The 20,481-nt window shown below is 34.4% G+C and overlaps 1 protein-coding gene and 1 non-coding gene across 3 annotated transcripts; one reads left to right on the top strand and one right to left on the bottom strand.

Moving 5' to 3' along the window:
• The first annotated feature begins 29 nt into the window (after nt 1-29).
• On the top strand, nt 30-110 carry TRNAL-AAG. The gene has a single exon. It is a non-coding gene; the product is annotated as a tRNA-Leu (tRNA).
• Nucleotides 111-14,711: 14,601 nt separating this feature from the next.
• LOC120273433 (probable inactive patatin-like protein 9) lies at nt 14,712-16,748 on the bottom strand. 2 transcript variants are annotated; one of them, XM_039280062.1, is made up of 2 exons: nt 15,767-16,748; nt 14,712-15,080 (listed from the first exon to the last, which is right to left on the bottom strand). In XM_039280062.1, the coding sequence occupies exons 1-2, from the start codon at nt 16,643-16,645 to the stop codon at nt 14,877-14,879; spliced, it is 1,083 nt and encodes a 360-aa protein (XP_039135996.1). In that variant the 5' UTR covers nt 16,646-16,748; the 3' UTR covers nt 14,712-14,876. The 2 variants fall into 2 exon arrangements, with proteins under 2 accessions (XP_039135996.1, XP_039135997.1); XM_039280063.1 differs by having other exon boundaries at nt 14,905-15,072.
• Nucleotides 16,749-20,481: the final 3,733 nt, after the last annotated feature.

The following is a 20,481-nucleotide window of genomic DNA, read 5'->3' as shown; positions in this document are numbered from 1 at the left end:
AAAACAATATTTGGATGCTTGGTACAAAAGTTGAGATGGCCGAGTTGGTCTAAGGCGCCAGATTAAGGTTCTGGTCCGAAAGGGCGTGGGTTCAAATCCCACTCTCAACAATTTGATTTTTTTATTAATATAAATAAATAATTTCTTTTTAGTATTAATAATTGCAAAATTTAAATATTGATATTATATTATTATTTATAAATATACAATTTAAAACATTATTCCAATTAAACCCCTCAACACTTTTAAATTCATTAGATAAATTTTCTTACCAAGCATGATTTTTAACACTATGATTATAAAAAGTCTAATCAATATACATTGTGCAAACAAACATGTATTAATGTATATATCATTTAAAAGGCATTATTAGAGTAAGCGAAGGAAATCTTTGTAATGGGTGAAATGGGGCATAGTTTGTTACTATGTAAGGCTTTTAGACAAGTTAAACTGGATTTCTATATCATTTGCTTAGTGGTGTCAAACGCGCCGGCTCGGGCACACACGGCTCATGCACTATGCGTGCTCGGGCCGGCATGGCCCGTCTAGAAATCGTAACGGGCCGGCCGGGCCTACACGGCCCATGCACTATGCGTGCTTGAGCCGGCACAGCCCGTCTAGAAATCGTGCCGGGGCGGCACGGCCCGCCAACCACCAAGGTCGCCCCAGCACGTGGCCCGGCCCAGTTATATTATATTTATATTTTATATTTTAAACCCCAAAAATATAAAAAAAATACCCTAAATTGCTAAAAAAATATAAAAAAATATACTAAAATTCAAAAACATAGAACTAAAAGCCTTATTGACTAAAAAACAAAAAAATATACCAAAAAAAAAATTTTAAAAAGAAAAAACTTACATTTGGCGTGCCGGGTCATGTTGGCCCGAAGCGGGCGGCGGGCCGCAAACCCCTAGCCCAGCATGGCCCGGGGTATGGGCCGTGCCTGGCCGGAGCACGGTACTGTAGCACCGTGCTTGAGCCAAGCACGGAACAACTCGTGCCGGGCCCGGGCCGGCACGGCTCGTTTGACACTACTACATTTGCTATATCTTTAGTGTATGTGTGTGTTTTTTTTAATAAAATAGTTACTTAGTAGATTTTTTTATCATAAAATAAAATAATAAAAAAATATTATTTTTCTAGTTAGCTCTTTTTTTATTTTTATTTTTTCTAAATGGCCCTCGAGCCATTTGACAAAATTTTATTTATCAAATGGCCAGAGGACTATCAAATCATGGTTATATGCGTATTGACTAGATTGTTGACGGTCATTTTTAATTTGTCAAAATATCAAAATAGTCCCTCTATTTTGTGTTTTTTACCATTTTAGTCCTTCTAATATAATATCCGCCTTTTTGGTCATTGTCTTTTCATATTTTTGTCTTTTTGGTCCCTCTAACTGACAAATCTACCCTTTTAGTCCTTCTAGTTGATGAATTATAGGGACCAAAAAGGATGAAAATGTGTAAATACGAGTACCAAAAAGGCAGATTTTACAACTAAAGGATGAAAATGTACAAATACAAGGACCAAAAGGGCGGATTTTATATTATAGGGACTAAAAGGACGGAAAACGAAAAAATAGAGAGATCATTTAGATATTTACACCTTTTTAATTTAACATGATGATTTTTGCGTTTTTGACTCCATTCTTTTATAATTATTAAAATGGCTTATTTAGAGTTTCAAATACTACTAAACAAACATTAAATAACTCTTTACGATGGAAACTGTTTGTTTATCTTGATTATAAAAAGTCTTATGATCTATTATGCAAACAAATAAGTGTGACTAATTTTTTTTTAATTATTAACACTATTTAATATAAACAAAAATTGGTTAACAATTTCCTCTTTTTCCCTTCAAATTATTTATAAAACTAATAAATGATAATGAATATTGTTAAGTCTGATGACGTAGGATTGGTATTATATGACAAGCCAGGTGGTGACATGGCAAGAGGATGATGACGTGGCATGTGGTGACTCATCAAAGGAAAAGATGACTAGGATGATGATGTGGCAAAAGATGTTATCATGACATTTAATGGAGATCAAAGTGGAGATTTGATTAAGATCTATATTGAAGATATTTCTCTCAATATAATCATGTGATGATAAACTATTTTTGGAAAGTGCATTAAGACTATAGGGTCTTTTCTAGAAAGGCAAGTTTTATTTTTGATGTGATTATCTATCCTTGGTAAGATCCGGGATGATTATTCATATCTTTGATAGAGCTCCTTTTTAGAAAGATCTATTTGAAGAGAGAGGAATATTCTATTATTGGCAAGAGTTCAAGATCATAAAGATTATGTGAAACTATTAGAAGACACAAGTTAAACTTGGTATGAAGCTATTTGAAGACACAAAGATTTAGTTTGGTGTGAAGCTATTTGAAGACACAAACTAAATAAGGTAAAGACATATCAAGGAGATCATCAAGACCATATTTAGCATTACTATATTAAAGGAAGATCCAAGAGCTATCTATGGGCGGAACTATTCATGGAGACTAGTCATATGAGGAGATTGATTGAAGATTGCATAAGATATGATTAGAGATTTGAAGATCCAAGCATGGATGATTAAAGATCATGCTTAAAGATATTAAAGGCTAAACTTGGATGAAGACAAGATCAAGTTTAGTAACAATATTTCCATGAGTCAAACGAAGATCATTTGGAAGACCAAACTTGGGCCAAGTTTGTAAAAGAAGATCGGGAGATCTTCGGTGGCTATCTTTGGTGAGATGGTCACGTGTGCCTTGGTGGGCACATCTCTCGGGAGAGGGAGACCTTCTGAAGTGATGTGAGGAAGGAAGCAGCTGCAAACAGGAGGAGCTCGGGTCGAGTCAACTGCTACGAGGCGGACTGAAGGAACCGGGAGGTTGAAGGTCGCAGATTCGGGTGCATCTGGCTAGAACTCAATCATGTTCAATAAGGTGGGCCATGTTGCAACTGGGTGTTGCAACATCTAACTTTGGAAGGTGTCCAAGTTAGGAAGCCGCGGAGAATTCTAAAAGAGGTAACTTTGTAGACGTCGGTGCGTCTATATAAGGCATCCTGCTCGAAGATTTAGGATGGAGCCAAACAGTGAGAGACTCTTCAGTGAGAGTTGAGTGTGTGGCCGTCGGGCAATCTTGAGAGGATATTCTTTGTATTGAGTGAGTAAGTGAGTGTTGTACTCCTTGTTCTTATACCTCTTTTAGTGGATTGTTTCTCCGGGCCTGGACCCCAGATGTAGGCAAGGTTGTGCCGAACTGGGTCACCAATTTGCTTGTCTCTTTTATCTTGCTTTGATTGTGTGTGAGTGTTTATGCTTTGAGTGAGTTTTTGAGTGAACTTAACACTTCACACCCCCACCGGAACCATCAAATACTATATTATGTATTATATATCATATAATTAAAAAATAGTTTTATAATCCTAAAATAATATTTAAAATATTTTTACTAACCGAGCATTTACCTGAATGACCCGAACCATTTAACCCGGAGTTTGATGTTTGAGCTGATTTTACTATAACTATACTCTAAACAATACACAAACTATTAGAATACCTTTTCTTAAAATAAAATTATTTTTTAAATAATTATAATTGATTTGAAATATATAATACAATATTTAATAATTAAATATTTTTCATTACTAATATCACATTTAATATAAACTTTAATACAATATAAAAATTTAAAAAGAAAAATTTAAACTTTTTCCTTGAAAAACCTCTCGAAGTAGATTATACAACCACTTCAAAATATATATATATATATATATATATAAACATCTGAAGTCTATAAAAAGTATATATCATCATTTATAAAAACTTTAAAGGGGCTTCCCCCACAATTACATATAAAATTATAATAAGAACAAAATCATTTAATCTTCGTGAGCAACATGATCTTAGAATTCATCACTTAATTCTTATTTGCTTGACTTACCAACGTTTCCAAAGCTTCTTCAACTTAGCTGCGCCTATACTTTTATATAATTATATAAAGTATTATTATTTTGAAAAATTAGATTTACTAGATAAACAAAAACAATTGTTTTTTAATTCCAAAGATATGATATGCAAAATCAAATAACATCTTATTCAAATTAAACTAAGTTAATCTATTCATTAGGTTGTATTTTATTATTGGTTGTTTTAAATTATTAATGTCTGTTTAATTTTGTTAATAATTATATAGAATAATTTTTAAAATATTTTATAATTTGAAAAAGATCATAGTGTTAGTTCCTCCAGTGTGATTTGTGGCTTTTAAAGAACACTCAAACACTCATAGAAATCTCACACAAACCAATAAAAAAAGAGACACATGACGTTGGTAACCCAGTTCGGCGTCCACTAGCCTACGTCTGGGGCCAAGCCAGGAGATAAACAATCTACTAATAGAGGTAAAAATACATGAGTACAAACACTAGTCACTCACTCTCTTAACAATAAAGATCACTACCCTCTCTAGATTGTCTAGTGCTCACACACTCTCCTCCACGAGTCACACTTACAACCTACGAGCAAGGTAACTTATATAAACGCCTCAATGTCCCAAATATAGCGCATACCTCTTTTACAATCTCCGCGGCTACTAATTTAAAAAACTTCCGAAATTAGCTGTTGCAACTCCTGTTGTAACATAAGTTACAGCATGGCCCTGACTGCTGACTTGACTGAGTTCTGGTTACGTTGCGGACGACCTCAAGACCCATCAATCCTCTTAGTCATGCTTAATCCGAGTCGATGTAGCCAAATCTCCCGATCTCGACTGCCGGCAACTAGCCTACCTCCTCAATTCCTCATCACGCAGTCCCCTCGCAAGGGGCTCATGTCCTTGTGCGTCTTCATAGAACTCACCAAACTTAGTCTTTAACCTTCCAAGTTTGGTCTTCAAAGATTCTCCAAACTTGATCTTTAATTCACCCAAGTTTGATCCTCAAATCTTGCCGTTAATGATCCTCAATCATTCTCATCAAGGATTCCTCAAATCATACCATTGATAGGCATTTCTTCAATTAAGCTCTACCATATTTAGTCTTCAATCAAATCTCCTAAATATGGTCTTGATATGATCTTGTCTTCAAATTGTAACATGTTTCCAAGAATAATTCCACCAAGATCTTCAAGATATTTTCCTCCATGTTATAGACTTATTAAAAATAGCTCCACCAAGATCTTCAAGATGTTTTGCCTTGCAAGCCAAGTCTTCTTGCCATGTCACCATGCTTTCCTTATCATCAATTATGCCTTGTCACCATGGTTGCCACGTCATCTTGCCTTGGTGTCAAATCATGCCAATTAAATAGTGCGGTTGCACTAACAATCTCCCCCTTTGGCATAATTTGACACAACTGCTACTGCACTCAGACTGACACTGTTACAACTTCTGATTACAACATCAATTGGAGAACAGAAACCAGGACTGACACAAAATATCATCTAGTTGCTTACAAAGTACTGAGAAAATATTGTAAACTGCAACTAGTGAGACAAATTACAATTAAACATAACGAACTTGATAAACATAACAGTGTTCAACACAATAAGACCAAAAGTTCAAATGTCCACAAAATGAAAAACAAATAACTAGTCAGTCTGGTGCTAGCCTACTTCTCCCCCTTTGTGACATAATTGATGCCGAAGTATTTATGAATTGTTGCAAGTCTTGTTACACATTCTCTAGTAGCTCCCCCTATCTTCAGGTTTCCTGGTCTCCATCTCACTTTGATTCTGGGCCATCAGTTTCTCTCTTCTTCTTCTTCTCAAGGATTTCAAGACGAGAAAGAATCTTCTGCTTCTGTCTGGTAATGATGAACAGTTCTGCAGATAATGATCGTTGCCTATTCTCCGCATCTTCTAGTTACTCTTTCAACATCTTCTCATATTCTTCTTCAACTAATAGATTTGCCTCTTCTTCATCTTCATGCATTGGTGGTGGAGACACCCTTCCTACAGGTAAATCAATCTTCTTACCTGGGTTGAACATCTTCTGGGAAATCTTCAGTTTCTTCGCTGCCGTGACTGCTTCTCCCTTCCTGAGTTGTATTCCATGTTGTAACAAATACTGCGATAGCAGTGCAGGATATGCAAGTGATGTTGAGGAGCTTGTACAGTCAGCTTCTTTTACAATGTTCTGGAATATCAGCCTTCCCAGATTGAACTTCTTGACAGTTCAAATAGCAAACAATAACATTGCGAGCTCTTTTACTATACTAGAGTTGTGTGGGACTAGTAACCAATTCTGAATGCCAAGTCTAAACAAAACATTGTACTTGGCTATAAGGATGGAGGCTGGAAGTCTTGACTCTTCTCCTCATGACTCCGTTCTTCCTCCAGTAATCTCTTTCAGAACCTCCTCATTTAGCTCTAGCCCATCTTCATAGTTGCCTTTCACTTCAGGTTTAAACTCCAAAAATCTGTTCAGATGAGTTGGGGTAAGAGGAATCCACTTTCCCCGAATGTAAACTTTGGAGATGCCCTTGTCAGATGGCGACAAATTGCTGTAAAACTCTTGGACCAATGACAAACTGTAGCTTTCGACAAATGTTGCAAACTTGTATATACTTCTCAAAAGCTCCTTCATCTATCACCCTTTCAACAACAAGCCCTCTTTTAACAACGGTCTTGAATTTCTTCTTTGAAACTTTGTCTAGAAACTTGTCTTCATCGCTGTCTTTGGCCTGTTGGGTTTCCTTTTTCTTCTTTCTTTCTTAGAGCTTGCTGATGGTTTCTCCTCTTGTTTTGCAGCTTCAGTGCATTTTCTCTTGGGCCTAGGAGAGGCTTCTACTTCGGGGTCTGAGAAAGACTTTCTCTTGGATTTGCTAACCTTCTCCTTCTTTTTCTGGGATTTCTTCCTTGACAGGGCCTTCTTCTCAGACACTGCTTTCTTTCCTTTAGCAATCTGGGTGACACGATTTTTGAGTGTGATCTCATCAGAACTATGTGAACTTTCTGATGTTACAGGGGATGTTGTAACTTGTGCAGCAACATGTTCTGTATCTCCAGGTACATCGATATTCTGGTGAATATTTCCAAGAACCTCACTAAGTATAGCAACAGCCTCTTCTTCAGCACTCGTGGGAGCATATGTACTTCTTTCATTGGCATCTTCTTCTGCTTATTCTGGGTTTGCTTCTTCTTCTGTAGCATCTTCACCCCCAACCTGTTAATTTGCCGAACCTTCTACATCTGGAACAGTATTGGAGTCCTCCTGTTCATCTTCTTCTGTTCTCTGAACGTAAGCTCCTGGAAAAGACTCACACACCCATCTCAAAAGATCATTTCTGTCTTGAACACCTATAGGCATATCCTGTGATGATACTCTTGGTTCTACTACTTTAGCATCCTGAGAAGAAACATAAGGGCCAATCGCTTTCATCAAATCTTCGGGTTCTTCTTCTCTTGATGGACTCCCTCCAGAATTGGTCCCTCTCATCCTTACTTCCTCATTTTAGACAGCAATTTCTTGTGGGGTCGCAGGAGCAAGGCGGGCCATCCTCTTCGTCCTCATCTTTTCTCATTGTCTTCGTCTTCTTCTTCTCTTTCTCCTGATTTCAAAAACAATCTTTGGAAACAATTTGGGATATTAGGGTTTTTATGCCCCCATTAATTAGTTATAACTTCCAAGGCACCCTTTCATATTTTTTTAAAAAAAATCTCTTTTCAAAAAAAAATAATTCCTCCTTTTTTTTAATATATATCTTTTATTCTCCCCTTTTTTATTTCCCCTTTTTTTTGTTTTTGATTTTGTTTTTCAATTTTTTTTTACACTCATCACAGAGATCATGATTTTTTTCACCCATAAGGGTGTCTTACCTGTTGACCTTTGGGGTCCTCGGTCAATGAGCCTTTAGTTGTAACCTGGTGGTGCAAAATTCATCATCACTTTTGTCATCTTCTGATTTGAACTGGAGCACTCTACATCTTTTCTTGGCACATCATCTTTTCGAATCCATAGCTTCTTAATCACAACAGTTTTTCCTCTGACTTTCCTTTTGATGATTGCTTGTACATGTCCAACTACTCTTCCACTTTTCAAGTCTTCTTTTAATTTGATGCACTTGAGTCTTATGTGCCTAATCTCTCCATAATGAAAACATACATGCATTTCACATTTCGGTTCTTCCCTTACTTCAACTTGCTTCTCATCATTATTTTGTTGAGTAGTTGATTTGACAAATATAACTCCTGAGCTTTTTATCTTGACTTTTGAAGTTTTCCCAACATACCCAATACCATGTCAGGTTTTGCTTGTTCTTCCAACAGATAGAATCTCATCAAGTTTGGCTTTGCCTTTGTTTATGGAGTTCAAGGTCTTCTCAGCATGTTGTAATTTTTCTTTGTAATCATTAAACTCCTCCTCTAATCGTTGATTTTGCTTCACCATCTCATTGAATCTGTTCATCATGATTTTATAACTTGTGAGAAGATCATTTTCTGTTGTCTCATTGTACTCACCGTCAGTTTCAGTAGATGTTGTAGCTGATGTTGCAATATATTCTGCAACAAGCGTGGATCCATTCATCACAGCAGGAAAAGATGTATGATGGTTACTTAGACTTCCTTCATCTTCTTCCCTCAAGCTGCCGTCTGAATCATCACTCCATCTAGCATTCAGTGACTTTCCTTTCTTCCTGAGAGTGTTAGCACATTCGGATTGATAGTGCCCAAAGCCACCACATTATCTACATTTGATCTTCATGTGATGATCTTCGACTTCTTCATTTTTGTGATGATCTTCGACTTTTTTACTTTTCTTTATTTAGACCATCTTTTCTTTGGAATTTTTTGCCTTGTGTCTTGTATTTTCTAATCATGTTATGCATCTTTCTTGACAGGAAAACAAATTATCTATCTTCTTCATCTTCATCTTCTGTTACAACAGCCTATTGTAACTCCTTCTGCTTTATTGCTTGAACCTTCAAGGCTATATCTTCTATTCTTCTTTCAGGATTGAGATTCATCTCGTATGCTTGCAAGGACCCCATCTGCTCGTCCAGTTTCATAGTTGAAATGTCTCTCGCTTCTCCTATTGCCGAGATTTTTGCATCAAATCTTCTTGGAAGTGATCTAAGAGTCTTCCTGACTAGCTATTTATCCGAGTACTCATTGCCGAGCTGGTAGGCTTGATTTGCGATGTCCATCAATTTGTCATTGAACATGTCTATGGTCTTATCTTCTCCCATCTTGAGATTTTTAAACATTGTTGTCAACATTTGAAGTTTAGATTCTCTTACTAAGTTGGTGCCTTTATGAATGGTTTGAAGAATCTCCCAAGCCTTTTTGGCGCACTTGCATGTTACAATATACTTGAATTGGTCCTCATCTACTCCTCCAAAAATTGCATTGAGAGCCTTCCAATTAGCATTAGCTTTACACATGTCTTCGATACTCTAGTTACTTTTTTTTTAAGATCTTGTTCTTGTCTTCATCAACTAAAGTAGGAGGAGACAATCCTTCTTCTACAGTAATCCATGCACTCTCATCAATGGATTTGATAAAAGCTTTCATGCGTGCCTTCCAATATGGATAATTGGATCCATTAAGCAACGATGGTCGTGTGACTAAAGCTCCTTCTTTTCCGGCCATCAATGGAACTTGTTAGGACCTCGCCGACTTTGAAACCAAAGCGAAAACGGCGACCAAGTCTCTGATACCACTTGTTAGTTCATCCGGTGTGGTTTATGGGTTTTAAGGAACACTCAAGCACTCATAGAAATCTCACACAAACCAACAAAGAAAGAAACACACGACATTGGTAACCCAGTTCAATGTCCACTCGCCTACGTCTTGAGGGCCAAGCCCGGAGATAAATAATCCACTAATAGAAGTGAAAGTACATGAGTACAAACACTTGTCACTCACTCTCTTAACAATAAAGATCACTACCCTCTCTAGATTGTCTAGTACTCACACACTCTCCTTCACGAGTCACGCTTACAACCTACGATCAAGGTAGCTTATATAGACGCCTCAACATCCCAAATATAGCGCATACCTTTTTTAGAATCTCTGCGGCTACTAATTTAAAAAACTTCCTAAATTAGCTGTTGCAACTCTTGTTGTAACATAAGTTGCAGCATGGCCCTGACTGCTGACTTGACTGAGTTCTGGTTACGTTGCGGATGACCTCAAGACCCATCAACCTCCTAGTCATGCTTAATCCGAGTCGATGTAGCCAAATCTCCCGATCCCGACTGCCGGCAACTAGCCTACCTCCTCAATTCCTCATCACGCAGTCCCCTCGCAAGGGGCTCATGTCCTTGTGCGTCTTCATAGAACTCGCCAAACTTAGTCTTTAACCTTCCAAGTTTGGTCTTCAAAGATTCTCCAAACTTGATCTTCAATTCACCCAAGTTTGATCCTCAAATCTTGCCGTTAATGATCCTCAATCATTCTCATCAAGGATTCTTCAAATCATACCATTGATAGGTATTTCTTCAATTAAGCTCCACCATATTTAGTCTTTAATCAAATCACCTAAATATGGTCTTGATATGATCTTGTCTTCAAATTGTAACATGTTTCCAAGAATAATTCCACCAAGATCTTCAAGATATTTTCCTCCATGTTATAGACTTATTAAAAATAGCTCCACCAAGATCTTCAAGATGTTTTGCCTTGCAAGCCAAGTCTTCTTGCCATGTCACCATGCTTTCCTTATCATCAATTATGCCTTGTCACCATGGTTGCCACGCCATCTTGCCTTGGTGTCAAATCATGCCAATTAAATAGTGCGGTTGCACTAACACATAGAAATCGATTTAAAATTTGAAGAAATGTAAAATGTCTGTTTCACTAGATCTTGGTGGAAATAAGTCTTGACAGACCTGAAAAATGTTTGAACACAAATGAGAACCTGAAAATAATTTATTACTTGAAAAACCATGAAATTCTGACTTAGGTAGCGTTTGGTTGGATGTAATTCTAAATGCAGTGGATTTTTAGTTACAATGTAACTGGAAATACTTGGCTTTCAAAATACAGTGCAGTCAAATCTTGTGTTTGGTTGGATGTAACTGGAATTACTGTATTATAAGATTGTATATTTATTTGGAAGAATTTGTAAATCTGGAATTGGAAAACATGTGTATAAGTGTATGGATATGTCTGCGTATATGCATATATACATATATATATATATATACATATATGTATATGTATATGTATATGTATATATTTGTGTATATATATACATATATATTTATATATATACATATATATGTGTATTTATATATGTAAACATACTATATATAGGTATATCTAGTGAATGTATATACATACATGATATATGTATGTATATGTATGTGCATACATATATGTGTATATATGTATATGTGTATGTGTATATGTATAGATTTATGTATATATATATGTATGTATATTATGTGTATACATATACGTATATGTGTATATGTATATGTGTATATATGTATATGTGTATATGTATATGTGTATATGTATATATGTATGTATATGTATGTGTATATATATATATGTATAGATTTCTGTATATATATATGTATATATATGTATGCATATATACTGATTTTGAACTCCCGAGATTTGGTTTTACGGTCATTTTGACCGTAAACCAAAATCCCTCAATGATGGGATTTCAAAAGCACATGAAAAATGAAATACATCAAAACAAACACCGGATTTTAAAAAGGTAAAATCCCTTGAAACAAACACTACCTTAAAGTTTTTGGGCAGGACGGAATTGAATGTACTACCATTAGTGGTTTGTTGGGTGTTTTGTTCTGTCATTTCTCCACTATGCGTTAGTGGATTATTGTTGTGGCTTTGTTTTTAATTAAAGTGATTTATCCACTCTTTCAAAAAAAAAAAAAGTGCTTCCATTAAAAAAGTGGTTGCTTATTGAGGTCCTTCAGTTAATTATCTTTATTAATTTTTGGTACCTTCAGACGTCCAATGTCAATAAATGAGTTGTTAGTTGTTACTCATTTAAAATTTTATTTGTAAAAACTAATTTGTATAATAATATTACCATATGCTTTAGTGACCACCTTATAATATAAGAGGAGCATTTTTTCCCCCTTTTAAATAAGGCCTAATGTTAAAATTGGAGATGACAATCTATACCCTACCCAACGGGTATAACTGTACCCGTACCTGGCCAAAAAGGGTATAACACTAGGGGGTTGGCGTGCCTTTGAACTTACTTTGTACTCCGATGATGAACTCCGGTGATAGATTTACATGCTAGAGAACAAATTGAAGTAAAAATTAGGGTCGGAAGTGTAGAGATGGAAGAGTTATAAAACTGGATGATTTATTGATTGCAAAGCTTTGGATCTCAATCCGAATTGGTGATGAGTCCTTATAAACACAAGTCCCCTTGTATAAACAAGAAGGGGACTTGGATAAGGCTCAAAGTTGCTTCGGAGAGAAGCAACCAAGTGGCAGACACCGACTTGATTGACATGATAGGGAGGACATATACTCCCATGTCAAAAAAGATTTATAGCTTTCATCTGAATGCCTTTGATTTCTTGATCTGTCCATTGAGAGATATCTAATGAGCATTTTAATACTGTAAATCCTTTTTCACAATGGCACCCTGCATCTTTGTGTGCTAGTTCTCTGAATACATTTTCTGCTATTACAAATCCTGTAGGAAAGGCTTCTTCTTTTGCCAATTGTCTCAGTACTTCTTGTTCAAAGATGAATTGCAGATATTGGGAAGTCATTAATTTTTTATATATTATTTGTTTGACTTCTTCAATAGGTTCTAGAAATAATTCCAATTTTTCATCATTTGTTTTCTTTCTTCTACCATTACTTGCTTTATTTCTTCTGCTTCTTTAATAATTTTCTTCACCTAAGCTTTAATCTTTATCACTTCTTTAGTTTTTAGAACAATTTCAATTTCCAGGGTTTTTATTCTTCTTTCTTGATCAACCATGTAATCTAGGGTTTGGGGTTTTAAGGAAAAATTAATAATAGGTTTGTCCAATGATGGTGGCAATGGGGAATGTTGGAGTTTTTCATTGGTTTGGTGGAATAATTTGGCTAAAGTGTGTAGTAAAGAGATGAGATTTTTTTATTCATGTTGATTGGCCCAAAGGTTGTCTATTATGACATGTTGTTGCAAGTTTAAATTTGCTTGAGTTCTAATCTCATGGTTGAATTTAGTGGAAATATAGGGAGATTTAATTATGGTTCAAAAGGGTATTCAGTGTTGTAAAAACATTTTCCTGCCATTTCTGCATAAGAGAATAAACTTGTTAGTTATATCTAATTTGCATATATTTGGTCACGAGGATAATCAGGTTTTCACCATAACAAGATATGCATATAAACCTACTGGTTTTGTAGCCACATCTCTTATTATTTGAAAGAACAACCTTTGTCTTTTATTACTATTTGGGAGTTGTTTACATAGCTCCCACAGTTAAAGAAAACGCATATGAACCTACTGGTTTTGTAATTACAGTTTTCTCTAATGCGTATAGACAAACTATGGGGCAAGGTTCAGGTTACATGACTCCCATAATGATACAAATACACAAGATTCTGTTGGTTGTCCAATCTCCATTCCAATCATCATAGATGGACAAGTCATGGGTTCTTGTTACTTTAAATAATCACCTACTTCTAATTGTCTTAATGTAGCTTGTATTTGCTCTATGTCTATTTAAATTTTTGCTATTTTCTAGGATATTGTTAATTCCTTCTCTTTATTTTCACTAACTTCTCTATTCATTCTTGTTTTTATTTTTGTAATAAGATCTATTCTTATAAAATCAAGTATTCTATTTTTGGAATATGAAAGAGAACATTTTAATATTATGTTATCTTTAAATCATTTTAGATCTTTAATCATTTTTTCTAATTCTATTGGATCTTCTTCATCTGTTTCTTATGTGTTATGATCGTATTAGCACCTGTCCATATAGGTGATGATAGGTTTTGACATCTGTCCATATAGAAAATTATAAGGTGTCAAGGTATCATGTCCATATAGGTAACATTGCAGCTTTGAAATTGATGAGATTGAGATCGTGCCCATATAAACGATGATAGTGTATGCTCCAGGAAAAATATGACCATTGGATCGTATATTTAGCTAGGATAAATAGGATCCAAATAAATTAAAAAAAAAGAATAATTAATGATGGTAGAAATCAAGCAATGATTTGAGAATTTAAATTGGTATGATTAATTGTGTATTATTTGATTGTTAATATTCTTCATTATGAAAATTTAATTGATATGATTAGTTGTATGTTATTAACTATATCTCATTGTATGACTACTTACATAATTGTATAAGAAGCAACAACTCACCCTTTGCAATCCATTTTTTAGGGAGAAATGATTGAGATTATTTCTGGCTAATATTAGCAGTTTGAAATAATTATTTAAGTTGGTCAGCACATTGAAGCTCGTTCCACTCTCTGTTATTATGATAGCTTTTTGTTTTATTGATAGTTTTTGATTTATTGAGTTATGTTTATTGCATTTGGTTAGATGTTAGAATTTACCAGACATAGAATTGTTGATACTACAAATATTCAATATATTGAATACATTTATTATGAAGGGCATTTATTATTAGGATGTCATGAGTTTGGTGAGATATTATAATAATATTTATTTATTTATTTATTTTATCAAAAAGGGGTGTTACAAATATATATATATATATATATATAATCACAAAAATAACACTAGAAAGCATAGTAAATTAAATTAATCTATTTATTGAGCTCTGCATACTACTAGATCCAGAAAATAAATATCAACATTATACTAAGACCAGCAGTCAAAACCTTAACTGTTAAAAAAGAAAGAAAGAAAGAAAAATTATTAAAACCTAATTAACGGCTGTTTTCCAACCAGTTACCTAGGTGAGGGGCTTGATGCTAAACCCATGTTATCTCCAGTAGAAGTAACGAGTCTCTGAACAAACGCTTCAATGCGTTGTCCGTTTGTCTCCGTCAGTAACCGTTTCCCGCCAAACGGCAACGTTTCCAATCCCCTCTCGTTAAGCATTCTTTCACCAGCCATTTTTACATCATCTTTCTCCGTCAACGGCCTGTTTGCCTAAAATTAACGCCGTCAGAATTTATTTTATTCAGATTTGTCCTTGTAAAATAGGTTAATTGTATAAATAATGTTTCAGATTTTATAGCAGATTTTTACATAAACAAAGCTTATAATTATGCATATACTAATTAAAATCATTTTTCCCCGATATATATATTTAAAATTATTTTGCTCACTATCTCATTTAAATTACATAAGAGATTTTTTTTTAAAAAAAATTTTAAGTTACATATTTGTAAAAAAAATCTGTTTATTAAAATTATTATTAAGGGTATAAGTGAAAAACGAAGACTTTATAATTACATCTATACCCTTATGAAAGTGGATAATTGTTTATATGCCCTAATTAAAATTTATATTTACTTATATACACTAACAAAAGATACCATTTACTTGCATAAGTGTCATTTTAAAATCCATTTAATCCACTTAAAACCCTCAAAAACTAATTTGAACAGGGGTATAATAGCAATTATTCACTTTAGTCTAGTTATTTAACATATTATTTAACAGATTATTTCAAAACAAATTTACTATAATTTTGTAATAGTAATCCTAAAATGAATATGTTTATAAAATTTAAAAATTACAATAAACATATTTGCATATGTAAGACCGAAATAAATATTTAATATATATATATATATATTTAAAAATAAAAATAAAAATAAAAAAGGAGTTACCTGAATACGAACGTAATCGGATGGGTTCCAGCAAAAGGCATTACCAAGCATCTGATCGACTGTTCCCGAAACCCCATCAAGCACGATCCCAATCACGCCGGCGCCGGAGCAACGGCGATACCCTCTCGGCGGCGACGCTGGCAGTCCATTCCCAATTGATAGCACAACAAGATCCTCCACGCCGGCGACGAAAGGGAACTCCCTCTTGTTATGCAACACATGGGTCACCGCCGCCGCCGCCGGGTTATTCATCACAACTCCGCCATCAATGGCGGCGCATGATGTCTTCCCGTCGACGGAGACGAGCTCGCATGGCTTGAATAGCCCCGGCGTAGCCGCCGTCGCCCGGCAAACGCGCCAGAGCTCGAAATCGAAGCTCAAGGATTCGGAGGCGTCGGCGCGGGAGAAGACGAAGGGGGCGGAGGTGTTGAGATCGTAGCAAGGGATCAGCAAGGGTTTGCAGGCGTTGCGGAGGGTGAGGCTGGGGAGGGCACGGCGGAGCACGCGATCGAAGCTTCGGGAGGAGAATCGGCGCCGGAGGAGCCCGGAAGGGCGGAAGAGGCGGTGGTGGTTGGTGTGGAGGAAATCTAGGGCTTCTTTGGCGGAGAAGAGGGGGCGGGTGGAGTTAGGGTTGGAGACGGTGAGGAGAGCGGCGAGGACCCCACCCATGCCTGTGCCGGCGATGAGGTCAAAGAGATCGGGAATGCGAGCATCCGGGTTGGAGGTTTTGGACTGGATTTGGGATTCGAGGTGGAGGAGGGCTTGGCCGGCGAGGAGGCCGCCGCCGTCAATAGTGAGGATGCGAGCTTTGTGGTGGTTCTTGAGCCAGTTGAGCTCCAATTGGGAGAAGATTTGGAGGGAGAGCTTGGTGAAATCCATGGATGGATGGATGGATGCTTGGAGGAGAAGGGGAAGAGGGAGTAGGGTTTTTATGGGGGGATGGAAGCCATGAAATAGCGTGCACGAGGACGGAGAGAAGAAGAGTACTGGTAGTTTTATTTAGTAGGGCGAAGAGATGAGGGGTTTGTTCGGGGGCAAAATGGTCAATATTTGGCACGTGTATGAATTTTTTTTGGTTGTTTTATTTGGATATATTTATGATAATAAAAATTTGATTTATAATTTATTTTTTGTTTTATTTAAATTTTGGAAATAAAACGGTAAAACATGTCAATATTTGTTAAAAATATTTATTTTATAAAATAATATTAAAAGAAATCAGAAATTTGGTTGGTTTGACCGAAACTTCTGGAAGGTTTTTTTATAAAAAAACCACAATTATCCTATCAAAAAAATTGTATAGTAGTGTTTTAGTTATAGTAGTTTAATAATCTCTTAAAAATTTATCATGTAAAGCTAACTAACATATAAGGGTAATGATAATCTGATACATATACGACAACATTAATATATTCGGGACTATAATCTCAAAATTGTTAATATCCCCTACGCTCTTACAAAAGATTCAATAAGTAGTAGGTGACAGTATTTTTATAGTATTTCTATACTATGCAATGCTGCTATATAGTTAATGGGACACAATGCTGCTAAATGGTGATGGGATCCGATCCTCTGTCTTCTTACTCACACCCACTATGCTATGTAGTATTTGACCTAGAAATATTCATTTTATAAAATAATATTTTTAAAAAATCAGAAAATTGGTGATTTTGAGCGGAACTTCCGGAATTGTTAAAATTTTGAGATTTATTTTGATAATTTTTTTAATAAAATAAAAAAAATTAGAATTACGTATTACGAAAGCACTTGATAGGCATCTTTATATGCACGGGCTTTTGTCCTTTGTATCTTCTTTCCATTAAAATCTTTGGTTTGCTTGTTGGCTTTTCTTTAAGTTATTATTTATTTACTTATTTATTAAATTGGGCCACGTGGCTCTGAATGGGTGATTATACAACGTGGCAGAGAGGAAGGTGCGTGACATGAGCCACCGGCTCGTCACACGGCGTGGTTGGCGCTGAGCCGGTTCTGGCTCGTTTGTTGGATGTTAGCAAATTTTGTGAAAGATGGGTCGTACAATTTGCTCCTCCGACCAAGCGTAAATGTGCGGCAGCTGTACACGTGTACCAGTAACTGTTTGTAGTCCTGAATTTTACTTTCCAACCCCTCACTTTTTTGAAATTACTTGACACCTTTTCTTCATTTTATTTTACTTTGCTACCTACCATACAAGAACATTTGCTATTTTAAATTGAGGTAAAATAATTTTTTTGTCTCCATATTTTTAAAATATTTTTTTTATAAAACCAATTATATATCTATTACATAATGATATGTACTGCGTTACCAAAAGGAGCTAACTAAATAGTTAGGCTGTTTTTCTTTCTATCTGTTTTTTTAGATTTGTTCTTTTTTTTTTAATCTTTTTTTACTTCACTTTTTAGTGATTGTTTTCTATTGTTTTTGCTTGTGCTTGTTTTTGTATGTTTCTTTTTTTCTCAATAAAATATAGGTTATTTTTAAAAATAAAAAATAAAAATAATGACATGTACGATACTTTTGGTGGCTAATTTAAAATTAAAACTAACATTATACATATTAAATTATTTTAGTTAATTTTTTTTATCTAATTACAAACAATGAATCACAAGACACAATGACAGCCATTATAACACCTGCTTCAATTTTTTTTTCACTATAATTAGACAAATAATAATTTATATATATATATATGTGTGTGTGTGTGTGTGTGTGTGTGTGTGTGTGTGTGTGATTCTCCAAGTGGAGATAAATGTGGGATCTAAAAGAACAGGACAAAATCTCTGCATGCCTGGACATTTTGTCTTGAGTAATTAAAAATTTATTTATTTATTTATTTAAAAAAAAAGAAAGGGGAAGTCACCAGGAAGCTCTTTGACTGTTTCCTCCTGGTAATGTACAGCTACTAATTCAGTGCATTATAATAACACCTTGAGATGCTTAGATCTCCAATTGCTGCTCAAATCATAAAATATTTGGTTATATAAATAAATGAATTTGGCCATAGCAAGATTCTTAGGAAAATAAATTAATTTATCATTGATTGATTCTTATAAATAATTAATAATATTTTATTTACAATATCTCAATATTTATAAATGTATGAAAGAAAATAATGAATGATAATAAGAAAATAATAATAATAATAATAATAATAATAATAATAATAAACAATCAAATTTGTGTGAAAGCTCCAAAATTGTAAAAAAAAATTAAAAAACACTAATGCTAAAGGAGGAGAAGATAATTTCACTGGGTTGAAAATTTAGTATAATATAGTAGTAGCTCTAGTTGTCAAAGTAATTTTATCATAATAAAATCCTAAAATATATTTATATAGGCCCTAAATCGATTACCACTTGGTTTTGTGGCTGCATCCCAATAAAATCAACAATAGGCTACAAGATCTATCTTATAGATTTGATCATTCCATCATCATCATAGAAATCTTAAAAAATTTCTAATAATTTGCAAAAGTATATAATTACAAGTAGGCGCCATGATTTCCGGACCTCATTTTTTAAAAAAAATTAAAATTTATATTTAAAGTTTTCATTTATTATTTTATCCACAAAACTATATTGTTAAAAACCTTGCCCTTTTTTTTAAAATATAAAACTTAATTTATTTAATTGATTCATAAAAATAATATTAATAAATTACATAATTTTTATCTTATCATCATTAAGACATGCCCCATAATTTTTTGCGCCACCACAATTCATGTATTTTTTTTAAAAATTTATATTTAAAATTTTAAATTAATATCATCTTATGCACATTATCATATTGATAAAATTTTAATAATTTTTTCTAAAATATAAAACTTATTTTATTTAATTAATTTATAATAATATTAAATTACATAAATTTTATCTAATAATCCTGCCAACCCATAATTTTTTATTATGTAATATATTATTTAGACCCAATTTTCACTCACACTGGCCCTATTCCTGATGCAAGCTTTCAATAGTCATGCCAACCAAAATTTGGTTAAGAACCCTAAAAGTAATTTACTATTTTTTTTTTCCGAAGGAGACCGACGTTGATCTATAAGAAGGTGTCAGAAAGACAAATAAATATAATGGTGTATCAGTTACAGTAGTTTAATGATATCCTAAGAATTTATTTTGTGGGACTAACTAATATGTGAGGTAATTAGAGCCTGCTATATATGCCCAAAATGATATTTCAGTGACTACAACTCTACAATAATTAATCCCCCCTGTTTTATAACCTTAGAAAAGTGAAAAATATAGCTCCTCTCACAAGAGACCTTATACACAATCGACGAACAATACTTATATAATATTTTTATAGTATATTTATATAGTTCTGTGACACAAAGAATTTGACTTTACTATCACTCATCCATCATTTTTTGATAATTTTCACTAGGTTATCCTGTGGTTGTGAGTAATTTACTATTTTAATTATGCACAAACAATTTTTTTTTTTAATTATGCATACACATATAATTTTTTAAAAAAACCCTGTTGATAGGACAAGTACCAGAATAAAGCCATGGCGAGTGATAAAAGGTTGGCACTGTGGCAACGAAGAAGCCACTGGATGGTGTGAATTACCACGTGTTGCTCCTTTGGGGACCAACTCCAAGAACTTTGCAGTGTGTCTTTTTACACACACATATATATAGTAATAGATAAGCATCTATAATGAGCCAAAACTACCATTATTGAATCTCTTTTGGC

Source organism: Dioscorea cayenensis, chromosome 12 (genome assembly GCF_009730915.1).
Source record: "Dioscorea cayenensis subsp. rotundata cultivar TDr96_F1 chromosome 12, TDr96_F1_v2_PseudoChromosome.rev07_lg8_w22 25.fasta, whole genome shotgun sequence".
NCBI classification, from domain to species: domain Eukaryota; kingdom Viridiplantae; phylum Streptophyta; class Magnoliopsida; order Dioscoreales; family Dioscoreaceae; genus Dioscorea; species Dioscorea cayenensis.
This window is presented reverse-complemented; position numbering and strand designations above follow the sequence as displayed.

Coding starts and splice junctions, on each gene's coding strand:
- LOC120273433 (XM_039280062.1), bottom strand. CDS start 16,645: ATGGATTTCACCAAGCTCTCCCTCCAAATCTTCTCCCAATTGGAGCTC. Junction 15,081..15,766: donor CCGATTACGTTCGTATTCAG/GTAACTCCTTTT, acceptor CGTTAATTTTAG/GCAAACAGGCCGTTGACGGA.